The 26122-nt window shown below is 35.8% G+C and overlaps 2 protein-coding genes across 2 annotated transcripts; both read left to right on the forward strand.

The window, feature by feature from the left end:
- Positions 1–1847: 1847 nt before the first annotated feature.
- On the forward strand, positions 1848–10097 carry LOC149084874 (uncharacterized). The gene is made up of 2 exons (XM_089232609.1): positions 1848–1975; positions 7874–10097. The coding sequence occupies exon 2, from the start codon at positions 7874–7876 to the stop codon at positions 9083–9085; it is 1212 nt and encodes a 403-aa protein (XP_089088735.1). The 5' UTR covers positions 1848–1975; the 3' UTR covers positions 9086–10097.
- A 102-nt stretch (positions 10098–10199) lies between these two features.
- LOC149084875 (uncharacterized) lies at positions 10200–25200 on the forward strand. The gene is made up of 2 exons (XM_089232610.1): positions 10200–10364; positions 23539–25200. The coding sequence occupies exon 2, from the start codon at positions 23539–23541 to the stop codon at positions 24775–24777; it is 1239 nt and encodes a 412-aa protein (XP_089088736.1). The 5' UTR covers positions 10200–10364; the 3' UTR covers positions 24778–25200.
- The last annotated feature ends 922 nt before the right edge of the window (positions 25201–26122 follow it).

Here is a 26122-nt window from a genome sequence, read left to right on the forward strand (position 1 = left end):
GTAATGCTATGCCCAAGTATGCTGTTTTAAAAATGAATTTAAATAGCGAAAGGTATTTGCAATAAATCTCAGGATAATTGAGAAATTATGAGGAATTTTTTTAAAGGAATAAGTTATAAGTATATTTTCGAGTAGGAAATTTTAAAATTAATAACCAAATACGACGAATATAATAATCAAAATATAACAGTTATATTTTTTTAAGATACAAAATTCACGCATTTGAATTGTACAGGGGGCAAAGTTGCATCGTTTCCAACATCATTTCAATATACTGTATTATACGTGTGTGAACATGATTGATTAGAATAATTTTCATTAGTTTATTATGATTTATTCTAATACTTTGGAATTTAACTTTCCTTTCTCCAAGCACTTAGCGATACATGAGCATTTTCTACAATACAATATATGATGTGTAAGCAATACTAAACTTCTTTTTTTGTGCATAAAAATTCATACTATTCGTGTAAGTATTCGTAGCTTAACGAGTTCACAACGTTTGAAGTGATGCATTTGAGTTTCTTCGTACAGCAGTATTATAGCATCAACCATCTTCTTCCAAAAAAAAAACGACACATTAAAGCTGATTTCAACTATCCCGTGTCCCCTCAACATGGTAGCATGATAACTGTACCTCAAAGATTTGACATTGAATCTTTATGCAGGCATCTACGATGTAAAAATTACTTCGATGGAGCAAAAAAAGCGCCCTTTATTCTTAGGAATTCAGATAAATAATGGGTGCTTGTACCTTTCGGAACATGTTTCCTGAAGTACGCGCATGACGAACATGACTCAAAGCCATGACTAGGTTTGAATTCCATTTAGTATATCTAAGCGTAAATCAATTACAATTTTTCCATTCATTTCCTAAGTTCTTTTCAGTTACTGATTTAAAAATATAATGCAAAATGAAGAATTCTTTCTTAAAAAACAGGATAAAAACGATATGTGCTTGTTAACTGACCTTAGGAATCATTCCCATGAAAAAAGAGTCACAACAATGAAACATGTTAGCATATTGGCTTCGTGCTCGAACGAAGTTCTGATTGAGCTATTACACCGTAGACTCAAGAATGGAAGTACTATCCCAACCTATGGTCCACTGTATGATATCCAAGATAGGGCACATTTTTTTTATTAGTAATACGCCTGAATCGATCGATGTATGAGAAAAACAATGTTTTCTGTATGTGAGATCATTTTCAAGCCAAATATATATGTGTAAATGGCAATGTTTTTCGTTAATACACCCGAGATCTCTACCCAAATTTTGACGCAGTATTCAATAGATGTAAGCGGTTCTAAACTATACCTATACGAGAAAAAAAAAGTTTCACTCGAGCAGTTATTTTGATGTCAAATAAAGCTAGTCTTCGGTGTACTCCTTGATGTGTTGAATCTCATTGTTTAATGTTATGGAACCAAAAAAAATTAATCACATAAAAAATATGTTGTTCAAAATTATTCATGTTGTCCTTGTACTGAATAAACAATTATGTTCTTTTTCCCCCTCTCTTTTTCGTTCAATTATTTATAATTATTTTTCTCAATTCCATCTTTTAAGTATTCGTAGACGATAGATGCAATTGTGTATCTCACAGCGATCGTTACAATGATCATTTATAAAAGGAGGAAAAACTATTAATTTGTGAATTTAAAATGGAAATTCTTCGGAATAAAAAAATAGATGTTCCTCAGTTCACACGTAGAATGTTATGAAACCGGAAATTAAAAAACCATGTGTCGAGACGAGCATCTAGATAACATGAGGAAGTGAGAGCAATCACACTTCCGCACCCAATGGAGCATCCTTCAAAATGCTTCTTCGTGAAACATCCATTTCATTTTGTTCGTAATTCAACAGAAAGACGATTAGCAAAAAGTAATGTTCATTTTTGGGATAATATTAAAATAACCAAAATACAAGTATCATCTGTGATTGAATACCCCGAGCAACTTGTATTTCAAGGTAAATAGGTTTTTATACCAGTATTTTCATGATTCCTTTATAAGTTCTTAAGCCGTATCTACAACCATAGAACTCCGCAGTGAAAATACCGGTTTTAGGGTGTGGCTACGCGAAAAATCTACCATTAAAATCATACGTCCTGTGCTAGCCTCACCTCAAAACCGGTTTTCGCACTGCTGAGTTCTGTGGATGTGGACCCGGCTTTACGTGGTGTTCTTTTAAATTAATATCAATGTGAAATAGATGGCGTTATTTTTCTCATTAGATATGGTATTGTTGTAAGCAAAGCTATAAGCCGGGTCCACATCGGCCACGGTACGTGATTTCGAGCTGCGCAAAACCGGTTTTTGGGGTGCAGCTACGCAAATCAACCATTAAAATCTCCGCTCTGTGTTGATTACACCCAAAAAACCGGATTTGGCGCAGCTCGAAATCGCGTAGCGCGGCCGGAGTGGACTAGGCATAAGGTTTCTTCAGTCAATGTTAGGGTCTCATACCTTTTAACCCCTTCGATTACAAGCTGTTAGTGATAAATTTGATTGATCTACATTAGATGTATGGGAGAGAAATGTGGAGGCTTTGTTCTACTTTAAAAAAAAATAAATGGAAAGAAAAGAAGTAGGGGGGCGGGAGGGAGGAACAGTACAGATATATACATTGGATAAGAGTGCATTAGTACAGTGCCTTGCTTCTTTCACCCTCACCTACAAACTTGTTTCGTTGTTTTTTCTACTTGTGTGTTCTCTTTCTTACTTCTATTAATGTGTGTGTGAGCATGCGTGCGTGCGGGGGTGGGGGGAGGCAAGCTGAGGAGAACCACACCATCGTTATCTCGTTGAAATATCATGATTTAGGTGAGAGAACTGGGGAAGGGACAACTCAACTTCTTTCGTAAGGTTACAATAAACCTTCGCGATCAGGAAAAAAAAAGGTTGGAAAAGAGCCGGAGATTGAATTTATATTCCACTGGCATTAGGACGCAATATTACGTCCTTGATCGTAAAGGGGTGGTCAAAAAGGTCCTAACAAATATGCTCTAGTAGAGATAGCATCAAAAATATTATTTAAGTATTGATTTATTTCAAATTTGGTGCACAATTTTTTAAATGTTACATGCTATGCAAGACAATATTTTTTACCTATCCATAATACTTTTTTTTACCATAATATAACTTTCAAATTATTTAAAAAAAAGTTATTACTAACACCTTGGGCGTATCATAAAATAGAATGACATCAATTTAATTCAATAAAAATTAGTAACAACGAAATAACGAAAACACTTGAGTTCGTAAAATGAGACAAAAAAAAAATTAAATTCCATTAACCCAATATTATTTAAAATTAAATTTAAATTTTTGAAAACTTAAAAATTAAAAAATATTTTTTAAAAATCAATTGTTTATGGATGGGTTTCAAATATTTTGCTGCATTTAAATATTTAAATCATTTTAAATTTATCAAATTGCATTGATGACATGCTGTTTTATCATGCATGCAAGGTGTTAATAATGAAAAAAAAAATTCTTAATGTTTGAAAATTTGTGGAAAATGAGTATTAGGCCAGGATTACACTATAAAAGTTTGATAAAAGATCTTTTACAAAACTTGGAAAAAAAAATAACCAATAAGCCTATTGGTCGATCATACTTTTCCAGTTGGTTATGCTCTGTGGAGACGTCAATCATCATTTATGAATTTTCGGCAGCGGAATGTGTAACAAAAGAATCAAGATCAGTGAAATTCAAAATTTTCCCAGCATTCTGTTGCAGCTATTTCGATCACTCGCTATCACCCCGTTTCGAGTTCTATCTAGCGTTATATAACTATGATAAGGATTCTACTTAATCACTTCCCGCCTCGTTTCGAAGTCAGCATTTCCTTTGTTGAATTCGCAGAATTTTCGAGATTTCCAGAACGACATCAAGTTCATCTTACGGTTTGCTCCTCAGGCAACAATAAATTAATTCTGTTTACTCTTGGTTGCTTTATTCTTACCGGGTTAGGCAGGATCTGCTCCAAAATAGATTATAGTAAAAACAAAGAAATTACTGTCAGATCAGCTATAAAATATAACCAATTCAATGAAAGTCGTGTAACAGCAGGTGTTGTTTTAATGTGTTTTCGTTCTTAGGTTGGTAGTTTCCAGAAGGGTTAGATACTTTCAGGTTAGATGAAACGAACTATTCTTTTGAAAGAATTCACACTTTCCGTAGATTCTTTTCTTTTTAACAATTAAATGCGAGCTGATAATTTTTTTTCATAGTTAAGGACACGTATTTAAAAAAAGCCGGAAAAATTATTTTTTAAAACTATTTTTCGAATTGCACTGCTTATACAGAGCCTTATTGAAGATGTGCGAAGCCTCAAAAATCACGCATAAAATAAATGTATTGAAATAATATCGCTTTCCAAATTATAGTAAGAAAAAAAATCTGGTTGCAAAAACTTCAAGGCAAAAAAAAAAAAAGGAATGCAAGATGCACAAACATAACATTTCAACGAATTAGCGAAATCACAGCTACACCCGCTCTGCAACAAGCAAAGGGTTGCCGTTAATTGGGACATCTAATAAGAAATTCAAAATATAAAATGGAAAGAATATGAACTTTTACCTTATGTGCAATGGCGATTCTGAATTTTTATCTTCAAACTGGCTGCAGTAATGAACATTTAAAGGCCTCTCCACATATGCAAAGTTATGCATTTAATCTTTCACCGTCCTATGTCGAGGTGCATCGGGAAACAATGGTACTTGATTACTCCAACGGTCCCTTACGATAATAGGAAATCCCCTGTGAATTTGGCTTCTTATAGCAGTGTAATTTATATAAGCTATACAGAGCTTGTATAAGCTATACAGAGCTTGTATAAGCTATACAGAGCTTGTATAAGCTATACAGAATATACAGAAGCTATACAAAAACCGCAAAGGGGCCTTCATTCAGGGGCATTCCTTATTGTGAGGGGAGACGCTATATAAAGTACGAACTGTACCAACGAAGTGGCAAAAAACCTCTGGGGGTCTAAGAGTCAACGGTTAAAAGCATATAAGTTTCGTGGAACAAGATGCAAATCCAGTATCGTGCTATATGAACATAATATATGATATATATATATATTACGAACAAAAATTGTGGTGTGAAAAAGTCTAGAGATATGAAGATAGAGAACAAAGAAATAGCTAAAAAAATAGCTTTTTAAATGACAAAAGCGCTAGTGCTGCTCACTTGTTCATTCAAAAAATATATACAGGAAAATTCAGAAAAGATGGGAAAAACTTTAAGAGGTGATAGTACACGCCAATACAAACAATTGTCATCAAAGAATGCATGGTCTAACATGAAACGCAAACGCACTAGCGCGTTTCGAAACGGTCGTTCCGCGAACGTTAAAACGGCATTCCTGTTGAAATTTATCGGGAGAAAAAGAACACCACGCATGCAAATGTAACCTGGGGAAGAATAAAAAAACCGTATGCAAATCTGCGTCATAGTGAATAAAAGGCACGGACGCCAGCCCCGTGAAGGTATTCTAGCGTGAAATTCATGTTCATGTCTGCGTAACGAATGCGTAAATGAAATGCATGTCTGCTTTTTCAGTATTACTAAAGTGTGCCATTATCCCGTACGTTACAACTGTTAGAACAGATGCACGCTGGAATAACTTCGAGGGCTGGCATGCGCGCCTTTTATTCACTGTGGTGCAGATTTGCATGCGGTTTCTTCTTCTTCTTCTTCCCCAGGTTACATTTGCATGCATGGTGTTCTTTTTCTCCCGATAAATTTCAACAGGAATGCCGTTTTAACGTTTGCGGAGCGGCCGTTTCGAAACGCGCTAGCGCATTTGCGTTTCATGTTAGACCATGCATTGTTTGATGACAATTGTTTGTATTGGTGTGTACTATCACCGCTTGAAGTTTATGATATATTTTCTGAATCACCCTGTGTACATAATTGGTAATTATTTGAAGAAAAAAAGAATACAAGATGGAGTTTATATGCAAGAGTGAAATGGAACCTATATGCAGTGGGTTGTCATCGGGGGAACCCCATGCATGGATCGAAAAGAGTAGGCGTTCCTGAAAGGTGGCTATGCCTGATTGCATTAAAAATGTCAACTCTTGTTCCCCGACGCCTGCCTTCTCAAAAAAATTTTGGACGAATAAAATGGAATGAAACGTGAGTAAAAAATATATTGAAAGAGAAATGAAATATTTGAAAATATACAGAGCTTCAGGTTATAAGCAAAATGAAGCATGAGAAAAATGTATACAAAATTACAAAAAATACAGAATTTAAAATTATAAAAATTACAAAAAATAAATTAAAACATTCGAAAATTAGTCAAAAATCACCGGACATACTTTAAGAAAGAGGATACAGTTCTGTTGTTTCGAATGTAAGGTTGAAGAAGGTGGGGTGGGTATGCTGTTGCCAGATGTAGCTTTGAAAAGATTGAGGAGTGCTGTAGTGAATTCTTGGTTATTATTTTGGTCACGTATGTAATGATAAGCAGGAATTCACTATAGCCCTCCTCAATCTTTCCGAAGCTGCATGTGGCAACAGCACACCCATCGCCTCCTTCAGCGCTACATCCAAAACACCACAAATGTATCCCCCCTTCTTAAGGTATGTTCGGTGATTTTTGACTAATTTTTGACTACATTTTGAATGTTTTAATTTATTTTTTGTAATTTTTTAAAAAATTCCTGTAAAATTTCTATTTCTTGTAATTTTTGTAAAAAATCCCTATAATTTCTGTATTTTTTATAATTTTGCACATATTTTTCTCATGCTTCATAATACCTGAAACTCTGTATATTTTCAAATATTGCATTTCTCTTCAACATATTTTTTACTCACCTTTCATTAAATTTTTTTCGTCCAACATGTTTTTCAGAAGGCAGGCGTCGGGGAACGAGGGGTGACATTTTTAATGCAATCAGGCATAGCCACCTTTCAGAAACGCTTACTCTTTTCGATCCATGCATAGGTTCTATTTCACTCTTGCTTAAACTCCATCTTGTATTTTTTTTCCCTTCAAATTATTACCAATTGTGTGTTGTGTGTGTGTGTACATATATATAATATCATGTATTATTTTCATACAGTCATACAGCACGGTATCGGTTTTGAATTTTGTTCCGCGGAACTTATATTTTAACCGTAATATATATATATGTGTGTGTATGTGTATATGTATATATATACATTCGCTCGAATGTAACTGATAGATTTTTTGGTTTTTTTTTTTTTAAAGTTTTATGAAAAAATTTTTATAAATTTTTTACTGTGTAATCCCGGCCTTAGACTGGCTACCCCTACCTTATGAAATTGCTCACGTGTTGATCAATTTCAACTGATCGATTTTTGAACATTGAGTTGAAATTATTTTTGAACGCACGGAAATCGTTGATTTCTTGTGAGAAATTGAGAACTTCTAAAGAAACTGTTTGGTCGAATTTCACTATCAAAGTTCTTTTACAAAACTTGAAATGAACAACCAGTAAGCTTATACAAATACAAAAACAACGCCCCAACAGGCAAAAGGCCCAACGAGGTGGCTGAGAAAAAGATGCAAATATGGATGTCATATATTTCAAAAATATGGCAACCCAATTAAAAATGCAATTAACAAAAATTGTAAACAATATATACACACGATAAAATATTATACAATGCCATTATCGGTTTCATTTGCTGGAATGAAACTGGTACGTTTATTAGTTGCATTTTTAAAATTCTATATAAAAGAACTTTTCTAAAACTCTCATATTGTAATCCCGGCCTTACAGCAAGAAGTTTCCGACCAAAAATTTCTTTATGCATAAAATTTTTCATCTTAAAGTTTGAAAATTGTGAGAATAACTTTTTCTGCATTTTTTTTTTCAAACAGATGTCTATGAACATCGTCTTGTTCTTGTTGTCTCTGAAGATTTCAACATCTTTTGCTTGTCTAGAAGATGAAGCCTGCAGCTGCAATGGCATTTTGCTTCACTGCTTATGCACCGACAGCGAAAACATCACGATGGCACCAGTACTTGACTCTAACATCGAAGAAGTTATCGTCGACGGCTGTGGTGTCGTGACCATTCGAGCAGACTCTATGACACATATTCCCTTGAGTAAGCTTCATTTCGTGGATATTGACAGGCTGATCATAGAATCTTTCGCCATCACGGGATCATTGACGAGTATCACATTATCGGGGATATCGGATCTTAAAGTCGATCAATACAGTTTCGTCGACCTTAACCACGTGGCCTCTATAACACTACATAACGTGACCGCGCAATATCTCAAAAACAATTCTTTCGGATGGAGTTCGAATATTGAAGAATTTACAATCAAAAACTCGATATTTAAATTCATCGATAGTGGGGTTTTTGTTTTGAGGAATATTGGTCGTTTTAACATAGAAAACTCTGAAATTAACATGTTAGAACCTAACGCATTCAATATAAGTAATGTCAAAAGCATGTTGGTTCAAAATACTTACTTCTACACACCGGAGAAATCCAGCCTTCTTATTCAAGGCGCTGATAAGATATTATTCGACCAGTGCTTCTTCGGAGATGCAAATTCTTCGTTCTTAGTGATAGAATCCGTCAAATATTTAATTTTTAAAAGGTGCGAGTTTAAATTTTTGAAAAAGGGTGCTTTTGCGAATGTTTCAGCGACTGACTATTTCAAATTTGTGAACAACACTATTATTACTGCTGAAGAGAACTCTCTATTCAGCAATAGACTATTGGGAAATGACAAACTTCATATCGAAGTGAAAGAAAATATTCTCAAGTGTGATTGCGGATTAGCTTGGTTATGGCAAACATCACACAAGAAACTATTCGAAACTGTTGGTTCAACGAGCCAATGTTATAAATCATCACTGAGGCCGATAGATTTGGTTCCAATCAATACCGATGAGAAATGTACGAAACTTGAACTTATAAATAATACATCAACATACTCTCCAAAGAAATTGATACCTGCAAAATCCGATGTGAAACATCGTGCACTGCAAGCTGAATTCAATTTTTATGTATTCATTATTATTTTATTTGAATTTTTCAGTAATTTATACATGAAGTCTATCATGTATCATTAAATACGAGGAACGTTGCAAATGTAAAGGCTGTTTGGTTATATCGAAAAAAAAGAGCGGTAAAATTTATTAAGTCGCCACAATAACTTTTTAAAACCTATTTTTGACTGTTCCTCGAATTCATGACCAAATTGCACAATCTTTTGAAAAGCGGTAACTGGTTACTTAATTAACATATCTGAGAAGTTTCAAAAAATTGGATATTGATTTAACATGTTTTTCTTTGTATTTAACGTAAACTTCCAATTGACTAATATAAATCAATTAACTTACTTTTATTAAAATAATTAGTAATTATGATTTTGGGAAACCTCCTGTATCATGTATCAAAAAAAATTCCGGAAAAAAAACTATTTTTTCTATACTTAAAATATTTATTTCTGTTCATGGTCATGAGGAAAACTAAAATTTCAGATCGAAAATCAAGATAACACTACAATCAAGTCAAAAAATATATACTTATATCCATCGAAGTACTTCTATTGCATTGAATACATTTACATATTCGTTTTCTGCGAGAACAAAACTCTACAGCCTTTGCGCGGATACAATGAAGCTAAAAACTGAATGGTGTATGCTTATGAGATAATTTTGAAAGATTATTTAAATCGAAATGGCTTGTAAGATTAAATATTTCTCTCTCTGTACGAGTGATAAATTGAACAATCGAAAAAAAAACATGAATGCAAGTTTCGAGTTCTTTCAGATTACAGATTGCAGAAACTGTGGGGAGATGTGAAAATTTTACCGTGGAAAACAATTCAATTCTGTTTAATTCTTAGTTGAAAGACTCTTTCTACTGTGACATCGATTTTTGATGTTAAGTAATTCTAAACAAATGTGCGATTTGAGAAACTTCTAACGAGAGGAAAACGTACAAATGAGCCTTGTAATATGAATTTTCTAGTGAAAAATATAAAGATAGGAGAAAGTTGTTTTTTTTTCTTCCTTTAATTAAAATCCCATCGACATTGACTTCAGGGTGAAATAAAAGCTCATTAATTTATGTTTTTTTTGTACTTCTAATCAATCATTTCAATTCCGGTCATGTTGTTTCTCTGTTTGGCGATTGCTGCAGACCGACTCGATATATAAGCACGGACAGGATGCTTGGTCCAATCACATCCGTTTGTAGCAGAAGTACTTCCTCAAAACCTCACACTCATAGTAGTGTAGTTCACGAGCAACGCACAACTTCATTTTCATTCATACGTTGCTAAAACCATTAGCTGAATTTGGATATCGTTCTATTTTAAAATACAGGATTCCTGAACATTCGAAGGTACTTCGATCTTTTTTTATATTTATTTTTTTATAAAAAATGAAATAACTTTCTAATGCGGTACATTCGGGTAATATGGAATACCACTTTCATTTTGTCGATTGTTCCAATTTGAAACATGGTAGATACTTGAAACCTGGTTTTGTGTAAAATTTGGTGTCTTGTACTTTGCATTGACAAGTGTATCGTATTTAAAAATGAATATTATAACTATGAAAAGGGCATTAAAAAATATTTTTCACGGGATAATATGTAGAAAAGAGTCAGGTAATAAGGAATAGGGGAATGAAATGAAAACTAATTCGAATTAATCAAAAACAAGATTTAATAGGTCTGTGACAATGAAAAATGAAAATTTCATCGTATGTTTCTTGTATGATGTGGTTGGTATCATAGTTTATTTACAAGAGTCACAAATGCAATATTCCTAATCTGCCTCAAAACTGGCAAGGTGTGCCCACAGAGAACAAGACACATCATTTTTCAAGACCTTTCCTCTTTTATCTTACTAAACTTTCCATCTTGAAGAGATATTCTAGCCCAACTCAGAAAATATTTATAGCTATCCATATTACCTGACATACCATGTGTGAAAAAATAGCGTTACATCTAACCGGAGAGAATCGCTAGATAAAAATGTACACAGCACAATAAAATGAAACACTTGTGATGTGTTGTGACACTTGTGCTTAGTTTCAAATTAATGAGAGAATTTCCAATAATTAATAAACACCTTGGTAAACTTGCCCGAGTAAATTTCAGGAAGTAGAAAAACAAATGTTCTCCTATAACAGAAGTGGTGCTGGTGACAACTGAGCGACACTGGCTCTATAGCATCATGGGGTCATTTTCAAGTGCAGTCGCCCCCCCCCCCCCCCGTATTCGCGGTGTCCATATTCGCGGTTTTTTTCCTTTATCGGAAATTTTTCTTTTGGCAACATTCAGTAATCGTCACTCACGTGTTTTGCTTACAAAATTTGAGTTGTTGGTGTTTAGGATGGCTCAGTTTTATAGTGCTACAGATAATGCTTCGAAAAGGCAAAAAAACTGAAAACTTCACAAGAAAAATTAGAAATATTGACTATGCTTGGCGAAAGTAAGTCAATTGCTGCTGTGACCCGCCATCACTGAATCAACGAATTTACGGTGAGATATATCAAGAAAAAGTAATCTGAAATTCAAGCAGCCGTGGCTGTAGCTGCACCTTTGGCAGCGAAAACTCTGCATCGCCTACGAGATCCATGTGTTTCTCGTATAGAAAATGATGGTTTTTTTTTGTGGCTACAAGATTGCTACAAAAAAGGTATTCCAATTGATTGCAATATTATAACGGAAAAGGCGAAAAAAATTTACTGTTCTATAAAGGAAAGGGCTGGTGAAACGTCTATTTCATCAGAATTTTACGCACGTAAAGGGTTGTTTCATAGATAGATAGAACCGCTCACAACCCCGGACTGATGCAAAGCACCTTACTTCCGTTACCTCAAAAGAGGCAGGGTTGTCGTTAGAAAAAAAGTTAGCAAAGATTTATAGCAATGGCCCCTAGCCTCGTGCTCGCAAGTATCGAATCACTCGCGTCGTTTTCCCCATGAAGACAGCTAACAACTCGATGTAACGTACAAGCCATTTCACTGAAATGGATAGCTAAACCCAACGACTAGAGAGAAAGATTATACGCGCGTCCAGTGGCACATAAGGGCCTGAGACAGCAGCCTGGGATTTCAAAAGCAGTGTGGAAAAGACTTGTGAGACAAGTAAGAAGAAGTTGGCATGTTGAAATAGGAGAGATCTGAGAATGGGGTCTAAATACTTGATATGAAGAAGCGGCAAACTGAAATCACAATGTTCTTTCAGAGAACGTCGCCAACAATTGCGGCACCCTCTTTTACATTCTCTTCTACTCTGTGTCACCCTGCTCTTTCTCATGATATTCAATAAACGAGATATATAAAAAAAAAACCTATAGTTTCTGTTATTTGCGGATTTTCGTATTCCCGGTCACTCCCGGAACGTAACCCCCCACGAATACGGGGGGGGGGCCGACTGTACTTTACCACTGTTACATTTGGCGGCCATCCCTGAAAATGGAGAACACCCTGTATTTCATGTTGCCCGACTATCCCATAATACCCAAATGTACTGTATATGTGAAAATATACAGGGTGTTCATAAACTGTTTATAAAAAATTGGAGAGGTGATAGAATACCATCAAGACAAACAATATTTACAATGGAACCTATGGTTGCACAATCTATTTATTTATTTGCACATCTTAACAGACTGAGCCCAATCGCACAGATGGAAAATACACGGACGTAAAATATCAAAAATACAATAAAGTAATGAAAAAATAAAATAGTAACAATATTAATTCATCAAATTCACACGTTGAGAATTAAATTGCTTAACAAACACATAACACAGGGTGTCTTGTGAGTATTAATGCGGCCTTTATCTCATCAACCTTTCGTCGTAGAGGTATGGTTTCAATTTAAAGAATGCTCAAAATGCATTCAAAAATCACCCTGTACCAGTTTTGAGAGTGGAAATACAGTGTGTCAAACAATAAAGAATCTAGATCTTCATACGCTCGCCACCCGTCTTGAAACTTTCAATTAGAATGTTATTGCCCTGTCTCTTCAGAGGTCAACAACAAATATCATGTTTTAAGTGAAATATTCGCTGAGATATTAGAATTTAAATAACGGAGAAAAGTTAGAAAAGAGCAACTTAAATGGGAGAAGGAGTTATCCATTAGTTTTTGCTGTTCCCTCAACTTTTTTCCGATTTCTGAATTCAAATATATCAGCGAGTATTGCAGTTGAAATTATGGGATTTTTCTTGTTGGGTTCAGGAAAGACAAGGCAACAACTTTCTAATTAAATGTTAGAGGACAGGGGAACGGTATAAAAATTTAGATTTTCTATTTTATGACACTATATTTCCAATCTCAAAACTGACACAGGGTGATTTTTGAACACATTTGGAGCATTTTTTTAATTGGAATCACACCTCCACGCGAATGCTTCACGAGATAGAGATTGCATTAGCACTTACAGGACACCCTGTATATACGTATTGGAAAAACAAATTTATAATTCAATGCAATGAAACAAAGCCACGTCTACATAAAAAAAAGCAACCCGAATAATATATGAATTGAACAAAGACACAGTATACAAAGATAAGTAAACAAAAGGAAATTTTTGAGGAACAAATGAAAACAAGAAAAAAAAATTGATTGTGATGTCAAAGTATCAAAGCACTCTTACAGATAAAAAGAACCATTAATGAGAAATATATACAGTACCGAGTAGAATGAGGAATCTTTATGAAAAATATCTGGGAATTCGCCAGTATTATAGTTTTTACATGATCGCGAAATGGGTGAAGTATCCAAAATGTCCGTGAGTGCACGAGGTAAAAGATAGTAGCCACCGGCCTGGAAAAAGTAATTCACCATACGGGGTTCCCCGGGGGAAGCATTTATTTACTCCAGGAAAAAAAGTAAACTTCACATCCTACTCCAGGGAGCACCATTAACATCTTGCGAGCAGCAATTTAGTGCCCTTGGTGTTATAATTATTTCACATTATTGCATTGAATTAAAACATTTACATGCATACATGTATATACAAGTATTTATGCCAGCCATTCCGATTAACAGTTCGCGAGCAGGTATTGGAGAGGCTGACAGCTTCACTTAAAAAGATAATGTCACAATGCCATATTCATTAGACATATCACAAATTCTTCGACATTTTCTGACACATTATTACTATGGCTGATTTTTTATTATTTGTATTTCAATCCATGAATAAGATAGAATATGAAGTCGGCAAATACATATTATAATAGCACATCAGTCCGACAATCATTCGATCTTTCAACATAAAATAGTTCTATAAATATCAGCTCGACTGAAATACGCGTACAGTGGAACTTCGGTTAACGAGCATTGATTCGTTCCGCCAACGTGCTCGTTATTCGAATCAAACTTCCTCATAGGAAATAATGGAAACTTGTATAATTCATTCCACAATTATTCATTTACATGAAAGTGACTGATAAAAATATCATTCATCAATAATGCAACACAATAACAATATAATAACAAATACAATAAAATATTTAAAAAAACAAAATAATGTCATAAATAAACATACAAAAAATACGATAATATTTATAAATTAACTTACTCTAAACATTACAGAGAGGAAGACTCTCTTTAGGGCGGCTTACGCGCACTGCACTCACCGTGTGTAAACTTATTCTTTTTGTGTGACTTTAAAAAGGAACCCTATCTGTGACACTTGGTACCCCTTTGGTACACCCTTTTGTTTTGGTTTTTTGGAAATGGGAAATTGCACTATCGTTGGACAGATTTATTATAGATTTATTTATTTACTGCTATAACTTTATTTGAGGTTTCTTTTTCACAAAGTTTTGCCCAGATTCTTGCGTTCTGCTCACATCTTAATCTCATTTGAAGTGACGGACTCCTGATTTGTCTCTTTGTCTTCCTCAGACGTTATCCCGTGCATAAGCTCTTGCTATTGCAGCAGTTCATCTGTGGATATGACCATGTTCCTCCAGTAGTTGTTGAATGTCGAGCTCATGAACCTCCATTCCCATGGTCTTGCTCAATGACACAAGAAAAAAGAATTCAGAAATGGTAGCCCTTGTTCACATGAGCTAGCTCTGAAGTCACGTTCAATAATGCAATCAGCCCCACAGTTTTCTCCAAAAAGGATTTAAAAAAAAAATGCAAGTGCACACATACGCGTGGTTAAAGTGCTACATCTAGTTTTGTATCGAGAACAGTCACGTTCGTGTGTAAGGGTGTTAATTTTTGAAGTTAGGCGTGCTGACCGAAGACTGTAGGGAAGAATATTATTCATAATTTTACTGCACGTGTGTGGACGAAAGCGAAAAACCATCAGCTCAGTTGTGATAACGTGAAAATAAATGAACGAAGTACAAACTTTTGTTCGTAATGAGAATCATCGCTCGTTAATCGAATCGAAATTTGTTCAAAATTTTTTCACGTTATGCGAATTGCTCGTTAACCGAAGTTCATTATATACAGAAGCAAATCAGTCCGTTAATCACATAATATTCCACGCGATTAAAAAAAAAAGAAGTAGAGAAGACTAAAGAGAAAATATTGTAATGCATTTCTCTTAAAAATATATTCATATTGCAGATTCATCATATGCTCCATGTTATATTTGGATCACTTTATGCATTATAACATACATAAATTACAGTATTGGATATTTACATGTTTTTATATACACTGCAGTACACTTGTTATCACGAGCAAGTAGATTACATATCTCAGTATGAAAATCAGTATATGACGCAAATGCAAAAAAAAAAAAAAAATTTTTTTTGGTATATATTATTTGTAAATTGCTCTCTCTCTGTCTCTTTCTCAACAACACAAAATATATATTCACTCGTAAATAGATTGTGTGAATTAACAATACCAATAAAATTAAGCATTAGCATATTTTACTGTTTCATCAATCGTGCTTGAAAAATAACACCATAAAGTTACAATATTTTATATACCGTCAAGAAAGATCTTTATATTTAAAAACATGATATATGCTAATATTCAAACTAATCAGCAAGTCATTTTAATACTCATCAAATATACAAATGCAAATGTCACAACAGGCAAATTTCCCAACGAAGTGGATGAAAAAGATGTCCATGAGAGAAATATGGATGTCAAATCCAACTAAAATACAGCAACCCAATATAAAAGCATATATCACGAAAAAACTAATAATTAATAATATATTATGCTCATAAAAAAGATTATGGTCTTATCTAAGTATGGGTAGATTCTCGATTTATCTCACTATGTTTCTCGCACTTCTTTTTAAACGCATCAATTGTGTTCTTATTTCACGTGGAGGACGTGTTTAGAATTCACGACCACCGGAGGTAAGCTATTCCATTTATTAACAACCCTATTATAGAAAAACTCCCTGTGACACCACGACCTTTAATTGTCTCTTACTAAACGATATTGGTGTCCCCTTGTCGAAGCAATTGATTGACGATGCATTAATAGCTCATGGTCCATCCTATCCATTGCGTTGAAAATTTTAAACACTTCGATCATATCCACATGACACCTGTACATTCATCGAATGTAAACATATTCCAGAAATGAAGTCTTTCTTCATAGCTCAAGCCTCGTGTGCCAACGAGAGTAGTCCCCTTCAACCAAGTCTATGTCCCTCTGTATGAATGGTCTCCAAAACCTTACAAATACGAGAAGTAAATAAAATAACATTTGAGCCCATCACTGGCGAGATAACATGAAGATGTTAATCAGGCTTGTCAAATAAGAGTATAGTCGAGTGGTTAGGGAGCTAGCTTCTGACTGTGCAGGTCTGGGTTCGAATCCCAGTTCGGGAACATGGATGTTTACTAACGCTAACAAATTCCCCGGACAGATCATTAAGATTTCTTGGGAATACTTGATAATCACGTTAATATTTAGAAAAAACTTTGTGTAGAAATGATAGTTCTTGCATTGTACGTCTGCTAATCGAAAGATGTCATCTTGAAAGAAGATCCGAAGTAGGTGTATCTGGAACGTACATAGCAAAAGCCTTCTAGAATAATGATCCAATCAGAGTGTCGGAAGAGCGTTAAGTAAATAGTTCGCGTCAAATTTTTGACAGTGAAAAAAAAAAAAAAAAAAAAAAAATCATAAGTTGCACTTTCCCGTGCAGATAAGCAAAAGACTCAAAGGAGTTACTCAAAATGACGTCCAAGGGTGTCGTTGCGCATTTTTCATCGGATAAATACCACCTTTCGTAGATTCCTGGTATCATATTGATCTTGTCCACTGCAACAACGATTCTTGCGACGAGACCTTCCGCCGAGTCTACATTGCATTTCCACAAGAAGAAGTCCAATGGGTTTAGGTTCGTTGAGCGTGGAGGCCCCGCCACAGGTCCACCACGACTGGATATCTTTCATTCGGGACATGTCGGACAGTGGTGCTAAAGTATGCTGGTGCTCCATCATGCAAAAACTACATATCCGTCTGTGTGTTGACTGGAACAGGTAGAGCAGAAATGACGTAAGAAGTGATGACTTGTGCTTGTTGAACGTGTTTCTAAGTTTCGTTTTTTTGACACTGAGTAGATTGCGACTATAGGTTCCATTGCAAATATTGTTTGTCTTCATGAGTGCTATCATCCCTCTAATTTTTTTCTAAACAGTTTACGAACACCTTGTATATAATCACATATACAGTACATTCGGGTATTACGGAATAATCGGGTTAATAAAAGCATTCACACTATACATTACACTACACATTACTTCATTGTTTTAGTAGAGAGGTTAAACTCCAGCACCAGAAATTACACGAAACTAAGAGAGCAGATCAGACAAAGTGGCTTCTTTATTTGAATATACTAGTAGCATTTCAAATATCAATCGCGGAATACAAATTTATTTTTTTTGCTTTGAGACTAAAATGTTTCACAACAAATGATGCATACTGTATTTTTTCACATTTTTTTTAACACTATATGTTTTCTTCCAAAAATGAACAAAATCGTTGGAGCAATTTTTATTGTGCCATTTCAGTCGTCATTTTTCTGCGGTTCCGTTCAGCTTTCATAGACGACAATGTTATTTAAAAAAAAACCCTCGTTCACTCATCACCTAATTTCGGTTAACTCGTCATTATGGAAAAGTTTGAGAGGAAGGAGTAGGTGATTTCTATGGCTCTCTTTAAAGAAATAGCTTAGTAACAGGATTGCCATATGTTCAAAAGCTACCATAAAAGCTTTGTATATCAAAACGGAATTTCTCAAGTGACGAAAGTGACACTGAGGAAGTTCATTTGCCAACTAAAACAACAAAAGTTCTTAAATCGTTAGGGACTGTTCAAGCTGGACCCAATTTTGACATGGGCAAGTAGGGTATTTGCCAAGAGCGCCCCCTTTCTAATTTGGGGCTTCAAATTTGAGCAAAATATATTTGATGATAAACCAGAGTTTTTTTTTCAAAACTAGAAGGCTTTATAATCTCAGTTTTACCCTGCACATTGTTCCTTTAAGTCAAAATCAGGCCCTGTATTCGAGATTACCTTATGTTTGTACCATGAACCATTGCTGAAGAATTTAAAGCATTAAAATTAAATGTGTTCTAAAATTTAATGTGCTGTTTTAACAGTTACTCTGATCAGTATAAATTAAAACAAAATTGGTATAAATCAGCAGTACACCATATATGCAGGTTGAATACTACACTGTGTATTCAACCATAATAAGTTAATGCTGTAAAACTCAATAAAAAGGTTTAAAAAAAACTGTTTTTTTCCTTTTGTATTCTATAAATTTCTTATTATATATCATATTATTGAAATTTCTATTTGCATGTAAATAAATGTTAACATTTATACGATTTTTACAATATTGCACTTGAAACTGATGACACTTCGCTCAAGTCGTCACTCTGCCTAAGTCGTCACTATTTCTCGAAAATTTGAATGACGACTTATCAAGGTTTTACTGTATTTATACAGATGGGGAAGAAGAGTAAACGGGCAAAGTCCAGAAGGAATGGCAATTTCGAAAGGGAGGAATGGGTGGTCAACACATATTAGACTATAATGGGATAAGGGTGGCAATATTTGTATACCCCACAGGTGACGAAGCAATAAATTAGCTTATGCAGGGCCCGACCTCGGCATAGGAAAGGCCTGGGCAAAGCAGGAATTACGAGCCTCTGGGAGTGGGGTTAAAGTACTTTCGTTAGTCGGATCTGCACCCGTGTTGAGTATCAGGGCTAGTTTGTAAAAGCATGTTTTGTAGCGGCAACTGCACATAGCCTTTGTTCATTAAACGCAGACGCATTTCCCCCCCCCCCCCGTATATTCACATTTTACTTATCATTCTATATACTCTGTGCTTTTAATTTTTAAGAAATATACAATTTTCAAATCGGGTGACTCTCTTTAAGTCACCCTGTAAAAGTACTAGCTTGATATCGCCCGCCGCATGCCAGAAGCACGAATACACACGTTTTACTCTTTTTTTATCAGTCGTTTGGATACCTTGTTTTGCTATCTAAGTTCTGCCTGAACCGCGAATGTGTATCCCTATTGAAACACACGTTATAAAACATTTTAGTAAAATAACTTCCATAGAGTAACATGGATAGAGTGAACATTTAACCGTCATTTCCCACGTTCTTTTTTTGCAAGGACATTGCACATTCGTGATTCTGGCATGACGGAGCCAATATATTGATTATTGTACAAGTAGAATATATTCGATAAAATTACATTGTACAATACATGGTAATTAGCTCAGCTGAATAAAGACATTTAGTTTTGACATATTTTAAAATAAAAATGAATTTCTTATTTGGAAGTTTTTATTTTGGAGAATCTCTCGCAACTCCATGGTTAATTGGCCCCACTGTTCGCACAACACTGAGCTATATGGACGACAGACTAATCAAGGGGCCATTCAAGTATTACGTCAGCAGATTTTTAGCCATTTCACCCCCCTCCCGCCCGTTAGTAAAAGTCAGCAAGTCTCTGACCAAATTTTGTCAGCTCTGCTCCCACCTCATACCGCATATTGAAGGGTCCGTTCCGCTCGGCAAACCGCGTCAGATGGAATATTGAGAGAGCGGAGCAGCATGACATCTTTCGGGAAGTCGGGCACATTGTCACCTTACACGGGGTGACATTGCGAGATCAGTCGACCCGGGTTAATGAAGAAGAATGATGACACTTACCCTACGGGGTGTTGAATTGACGGAAGGAGAAGAAAGGATACTGCAGGTAAGTGCTGAGTTAAGGACATACCATTGTTTTTACAAATAGGTTCACTGGCAGTTTATGTGTAAGTCCTGTGTTCACCTCAGGTTGCACCCATCCCTCCCGACGAATGAGAGCTCTACCTGAGCATGGACCTATAACGACATAGATGTTCAGTCGATCCGTCGGCATGTGAGCGTTGACGAAGCCGGCCGGCATGACCGGTGGATGGCCCTGGCGAAGTCAAGGTCGGGTAGTGCCTTAAGTTTTTGACGGTGGGGTTTGGCTTGAACCCGTGCCCTTTCTTGGCAACTGCGGCTGGATGGCTTTCAAGAGCTAAGGCAGCCAGTTGGTGGACCCAAACATTGTACGAGCAACTTTTCTTTGTTGACGTCCATTTCTTTGTTGCGCTTGTATAATACTGTTTCAGCGATTGTTGAAATGAAAAGACATTACAATGGCCGATGCTTTTAATGAAATGAATGCTTCTCCTGTTCTCCTCGCGTCGAAACAGCGCGCCGACTGCTAGGGTCTAAACGGCGGCGTAAAAACGTCCCAAGTCCAAGTGTCTTGCGTCCAAACGTCATGTACCACCGTTTCTGGGCTCATAGTCTCACGATATTTCACTGAGCCTCATTTATGTAGGGAGTAGCATGGTTACGACATAGCGGATGGTGGTTCAAATGAATACATTAATTGACACTTCAGTTTTGATTTTTGACCACTCGTACTGAGGGATTGCTCTCGCGTCATCCACCAACGGAATTTCCTGTATGCCTCTAGGGACAGGGTACCAACTTGTGCATTTCACTGAGTTTCCAAGAAATAAATGTACTTCATCGAAGCACGATAAATTAGGTTCTTGAAATCGAAGTACCATTGGCTTCAGAACGCTTAGAATCTTTTGAATTCGAGTATTATAAATACACTGTTTCAAAACGTCTATGTCCTTTTTGGAGTTTAGACATTTTCTCGAAAAATGGAAATACAGGGCCACAACAGGCAAAATGACCAATGAGGTGGCTGAGAAAAAGATGCCCATAACAAGTATGGATGTCATATACAACCTCTGATAATAAAGTTCGGTGGATGAAATCAGAACGGCCGATCTGGCAACACTGGCGAAGCAAAACGCTGCACATGCGTAGCGGCAGGTGTTAACCATCTGCCGCCACCGTTGTTCCGTTGAGCGTCGTTTGTGTTCCGTGAAAGGACTGTTTTACAAAGTGTTTGTTTAGTGCGTTGGTTCTTAACTGAGAACAGGAAAATATACAAGGAATTTCTACCTGAGGGAACGACGATGAATGCTGCAAGGTACATTGAAATTTTGACCCGTTTCATGAAACGTCTACGCAGGGTACGACCTCAGTACGCACAACAAGGTTCATGGTTTCTTGTTCACGACAATGCTCGCCCTCACGCAGCCAATATCGTCAAACAGTTCCTGGCAAAAAGCCAGATCTCAATCCTCCAGACTTCTTCCTATTCCCACGACCCAAACTCGCTTTGAAATGAAAGAGATTTGACGATATTCCTGACACCCAACGAAATGTGACGAGGCTTTTGAACTCCATCCCACAAGAAGACTTCTTGCAAAGTTTCCAGGACATGTATAGGAGATCTCAGCGGTGCATAGTAATGGGAGGTAACTATTTCGAAGGATAGTAAGGTAACTTTCGTTAACATTTCATCTACGTTAATGTTACAGGACTATTCACCGAACTTTATTGTCAGAGGTTGTATTACTAAAATACAGTTTAGTTTTGTTACAGTTAATCACATGTAGTCTTTGTGATTGCATTTTTAATTGGGTTGCTGTATTTTATATATATACAAATTTATACAATACAAATACAACGCCACAACAGGCAAATTGCCCAACGAGGTGGCTGACTTAAGAGCATCATGGATCCCCGAGCCATTTTTTGGAGGCCCTACCTACTACTGCTACACCACACATGCACCCCGCGGAACCCCCAACGAATCGGTACATGCGGGAATGTGCGTGTACGTGTAGTGAAACCTGACGTGAAGTTTTTTTTGTTTCTCTGTAATGAATGATATATAGTTCTTTGGCAGTGTTGTGATATATATATATATATACACACACACACACACACACTGTCAAAGTCCGAAGTTGGCTAACCCGCGATGGCATTCTTACAGCAGTAACATATACAGGATAAAATATTGTACAATGCCCATAAATGTATTTACGGTTGTCAACATGTTTATCGTATTTTTTAAACGTGTGTCAATTGTGTTAGAATTATTTACTACCTCCGGGGGTAAGCTATTCCATTTATTAACAACCCTAATAGAGAAAAATTCCCTGCGACACCATAACCTAGAATTGCCCGTTATTAATCGATACTGATGTCCCCTTGTAAAAGCATAAGTAATCCATAACGTTTTCCATAGTAAGATAAATAGTAATAATATATAATTAATCCATACCGTTGAAAATTTTAAACACTTCGATCATATCTCCCCGACATCTGCGTTCATCTAATGTAAACATATTTAAAAAAGAGAAGTCTCTTCATAACTCAAGCCGTGGCTGCCGGGGCTTTCGTTTTTTCAGCATGGGCCAGCAGTAAGGTGACCTGCTTATGCCCCGCAAGGGACAGAGAGGGGTCCATGTCTGGTGTTTGCATAACTCAAGCCGCGTGTGCCAACGAGGACACGCGGAGCTCTTCTCTGCACCCCTTCAACCGGTCCACCTTGTATGTCCCACCATTGGTATGGTCTCCAAAACCTTACAGTATACTCCGGTCCAGGACGAACTAAGCCTCAGAAAACCGGAGGAATGACTTCAGGAGAAAGCGAAAAGACCTTTTTGAAAATGAAACCGAGCATTCTATTCGCTTTTTGACCACCGCTGAACAATGTTCAGAAAACCTAAGCCGCTCGTCAATGAGAATTCCCAAATCGGTCACCATAATTGCACCCGGGATAGCGACACCATTTACTGGGCAAATGGTTCCGAAATTTCTGTTACGCGAACCTTATGCTTTTATTCACTGTTAATTCCTGTAAAAATTTAGTCACGAATGCATTTAGGAGATCGACAAAAATTTAAATAATAAAAACAGGTTTTGATCAACCGTGTATGATATAAATTGCAAATGATTTGCAACATCCGCAAAATATTGTATTAACGGACACTCCTCGCGGGCAAAATATTCGATTCCATGGGTGTCTTTTATCGAAAGGTTCTACTGTATTTACAACCCTTCATTGTGTGGATGTTGCAATTTTTCTTGAAGTTTAAAAATTAGGATTAAAATTTTCTGTTTTTTTTACTGGGAAAAAAATAAACATATATAATTTCTTTTTCTTTTTTTTACACTTTTCAGATGTTCTGGAAAATAATCGTGATAGCAATAGTTTCAGTGACATCCGCAACAGGATCGGCGTTCGGATTTCTATGCCGAGATGTATGCGAGTGTTTTTCCACAGCAATCGTATGTGGATGTACGAAAAGAGAAGATTTGAAAATTCGAAACTTGTTTGTACATTTTCACGTTAATAATATCATCATTAGTGGATGTGGCACTGTATCATTAACAGTAGGTTCGGTGTTGCACATGGGACTAGACAAGTTCGAAGTAGATGATGTGAATCACCTTGTAGTGCGCCCGTTCGCTTTTACTGGTGTAGACTACATCAAAACTTTAAAACTTTCCAACGTGGCTAACCTTGAAATTGGTTCTCTAGGTCTGAATGGAATCAGCAATTTGACGGAAATCATACTGTCTAACGTAACGACTCATAATATTCAAACGGCATCGTTTTCGCAACTAGCAGATTTCGAAAGATTCGTTATAAAAGATTCAATTATAGATAACGTGGAGAATATAGCATTCATTTTGAGTAACGTTGGAACTTTTGAAATGCAAAATACTCGGATAAATAACTTGCAAAACGCTTCTTTTTTGTTACACGAAGTCGATAAGGTTTTATTCGTCAACAACACGTTCGATTACGTCATGCACAAAAGTTTTGTACTCATTTCCATCAAGACGTTGATTTTCAAAGAATGCGACTTTGGTAACCTTCCTACGTCGTTCATTTTAAGCAAAAGTATTGATAGGATGATATTACAAAAATGTATGGTGCATTCCGTAGAGCCATACGCAATGTTCAACACGGACGTGCTCAACGAGTTCATCATGCAAGACAATACTTTCGACTTAGTGGAAGAGAACTCTCTTCTTCCGAATGTTTCAGAAAATTTGATAATTGACGTCCAAGGAAATAAGTTCAATTGCACGTGTGCCTTATCTTGGATGTGGTCCGAGGGTGAAGAAATATACGAAAAAATCAAGGATACCAGCCATTGCACTTATCCTAATCCTCGACGTCTTTCATCGCTCACACCGCAGTTCGATTCAAGAGGTAGGTGCTTAAGACTAGACTATACGTTCCCTCGGGAAATAACCTATGAAGATCTAATTCATACTTTCGATATGTTGGAAGGTCAGTTATCTGGAACAATTCGACTCACGATAGCAACCAGCTCGATCTTCATATCATTTATGCTTTTAATTAGCTCGACACTATTCGTCCAACATCGTATGTATGAAATCTCATAAATCAAGATACGTGATAATGACTGTATAGATTAGACGCTGTTTAGTCTATATGAAACTGAAAAAACTATTGTAAATAAATAGCTTTCCTTTCAATTGGTGGCATTTCATTCATCTCAATGATATGCAAAAATATTATTCATAAATCCGATTATACAAGAATTAATTTATAAAATTTGTTAAAAATCAACTAAAATTTCACGTCATGAATAGAACATCATTGACTGTAAAGATACGGTTGTAAAATGTCAGTGGTTTAAAACAGTTATGTAGAATTTATAGTTTGCACGCAATGTGTTGAGTGTTCATGTCAATAGCTGAACGGAGAACGTTTTCAAATAATTTCACTAGATTTGCGCATCCATTACCATGAATATTTTGTAAGTAGATTATATTCTTGACATAAAATAGCAATTTCTTTTCCTGCATATGTTACGATAAATGTGATGAATCGGTAATTGTGCATTATCACTTTTACTGGCGATTACGTATAGTTTTAAAAAAGTTAGTAAGGTTTTTTTTTTTTATAAATATCCAAAAAGTTCTCTTCTCTTCATTTAATCAGATTATTAGGTTTGCTTTGCGATACGTGCACCGCAGGTATACCTCCATAAAAATCAACTAACCCCCTTGACAGCGACGCACTAGTCCAGTTCGTGCAACAGAAAAACTTTGTATTTATGTGATTTGATGGCTATATTGGTGACAAAAAATAGTGTTTCTTTTCATGAAGCCCGAGAACTAAGTGTTTATCTATTTTATTCATATAATTCACAACAACAAAGAAGAAATTTGGGTAATTTCAATTACTAAATCATACTTACCAATGCAACGTGATTATACATAATCACCGGCAAAAATGTAGTAAATTCGCAATATGTTAACGAAATGTATCAAACACTCTGAAATGGTCGGTGATTATTCATAGTCAACGCATTCATTCCCACTTACAGTAGCATAAGTACCATCTTTCACACATTGAGAGAATACCGTGATTTTTCATAAAGCCACGACTTATATAGCTTTAAGAGTTAACTTTTAGCTTTGCTACTAATGCGACTAATTCAAAAAAAAGCCATGGCCTATATTTAATATATTTTTTCTTCGGACTTCACACACAAGGGGTTTTAAAATTTCTTAAAATATATCGATGAGAATTAAGTCCAGTCCCACAAAAATAATATTTATATACATATATAATGCTGCATAATAATCTAAAAATTACTTAGAAAACTTTGGTTATGGACATAAAAGTGTTAATTTTATTTCGATGTTTTTTTCAATCATTAAATGTAAATCACGTCTCGTACAAAAGCCGAGGGGACGTTTCATTAAAAACGTTTTTTCA

This window comes from Pholcus phalangioides, unplaced genomic scaffold, assembly GCF_987345545.1.
Source record: "Pholcus phalangioides strain wild (caught in Gottingen) unplaced genomic scaffold, Ppha-v1.0 ptg000007l_1, whole genome shotgun sequence".
In the NCBI taxonomy this organism is placed as follows: domain Eukaryota; kingdom Metazoa; phylum Arthropoda; class Arachnida; order Araneae; family Pholcidae; genus Pholcus; species Pholcus phalangioides.

Coding starts and splice junctions, on each gene's coding strand:
- LOC149084875 (XM_089232610.1), top strand. CDS start 23,539: ATGTTCTGGAAAATAATCGTGATAGCAATAGTTTCAGTGACATCCGCA.
- LOC149084874 (XM_089232609.1), top strand. CDS start 7,874: ATGTCTATGAACATCGTCTTGTTCTTGTTGTCTCTGAAGATTTCAACA.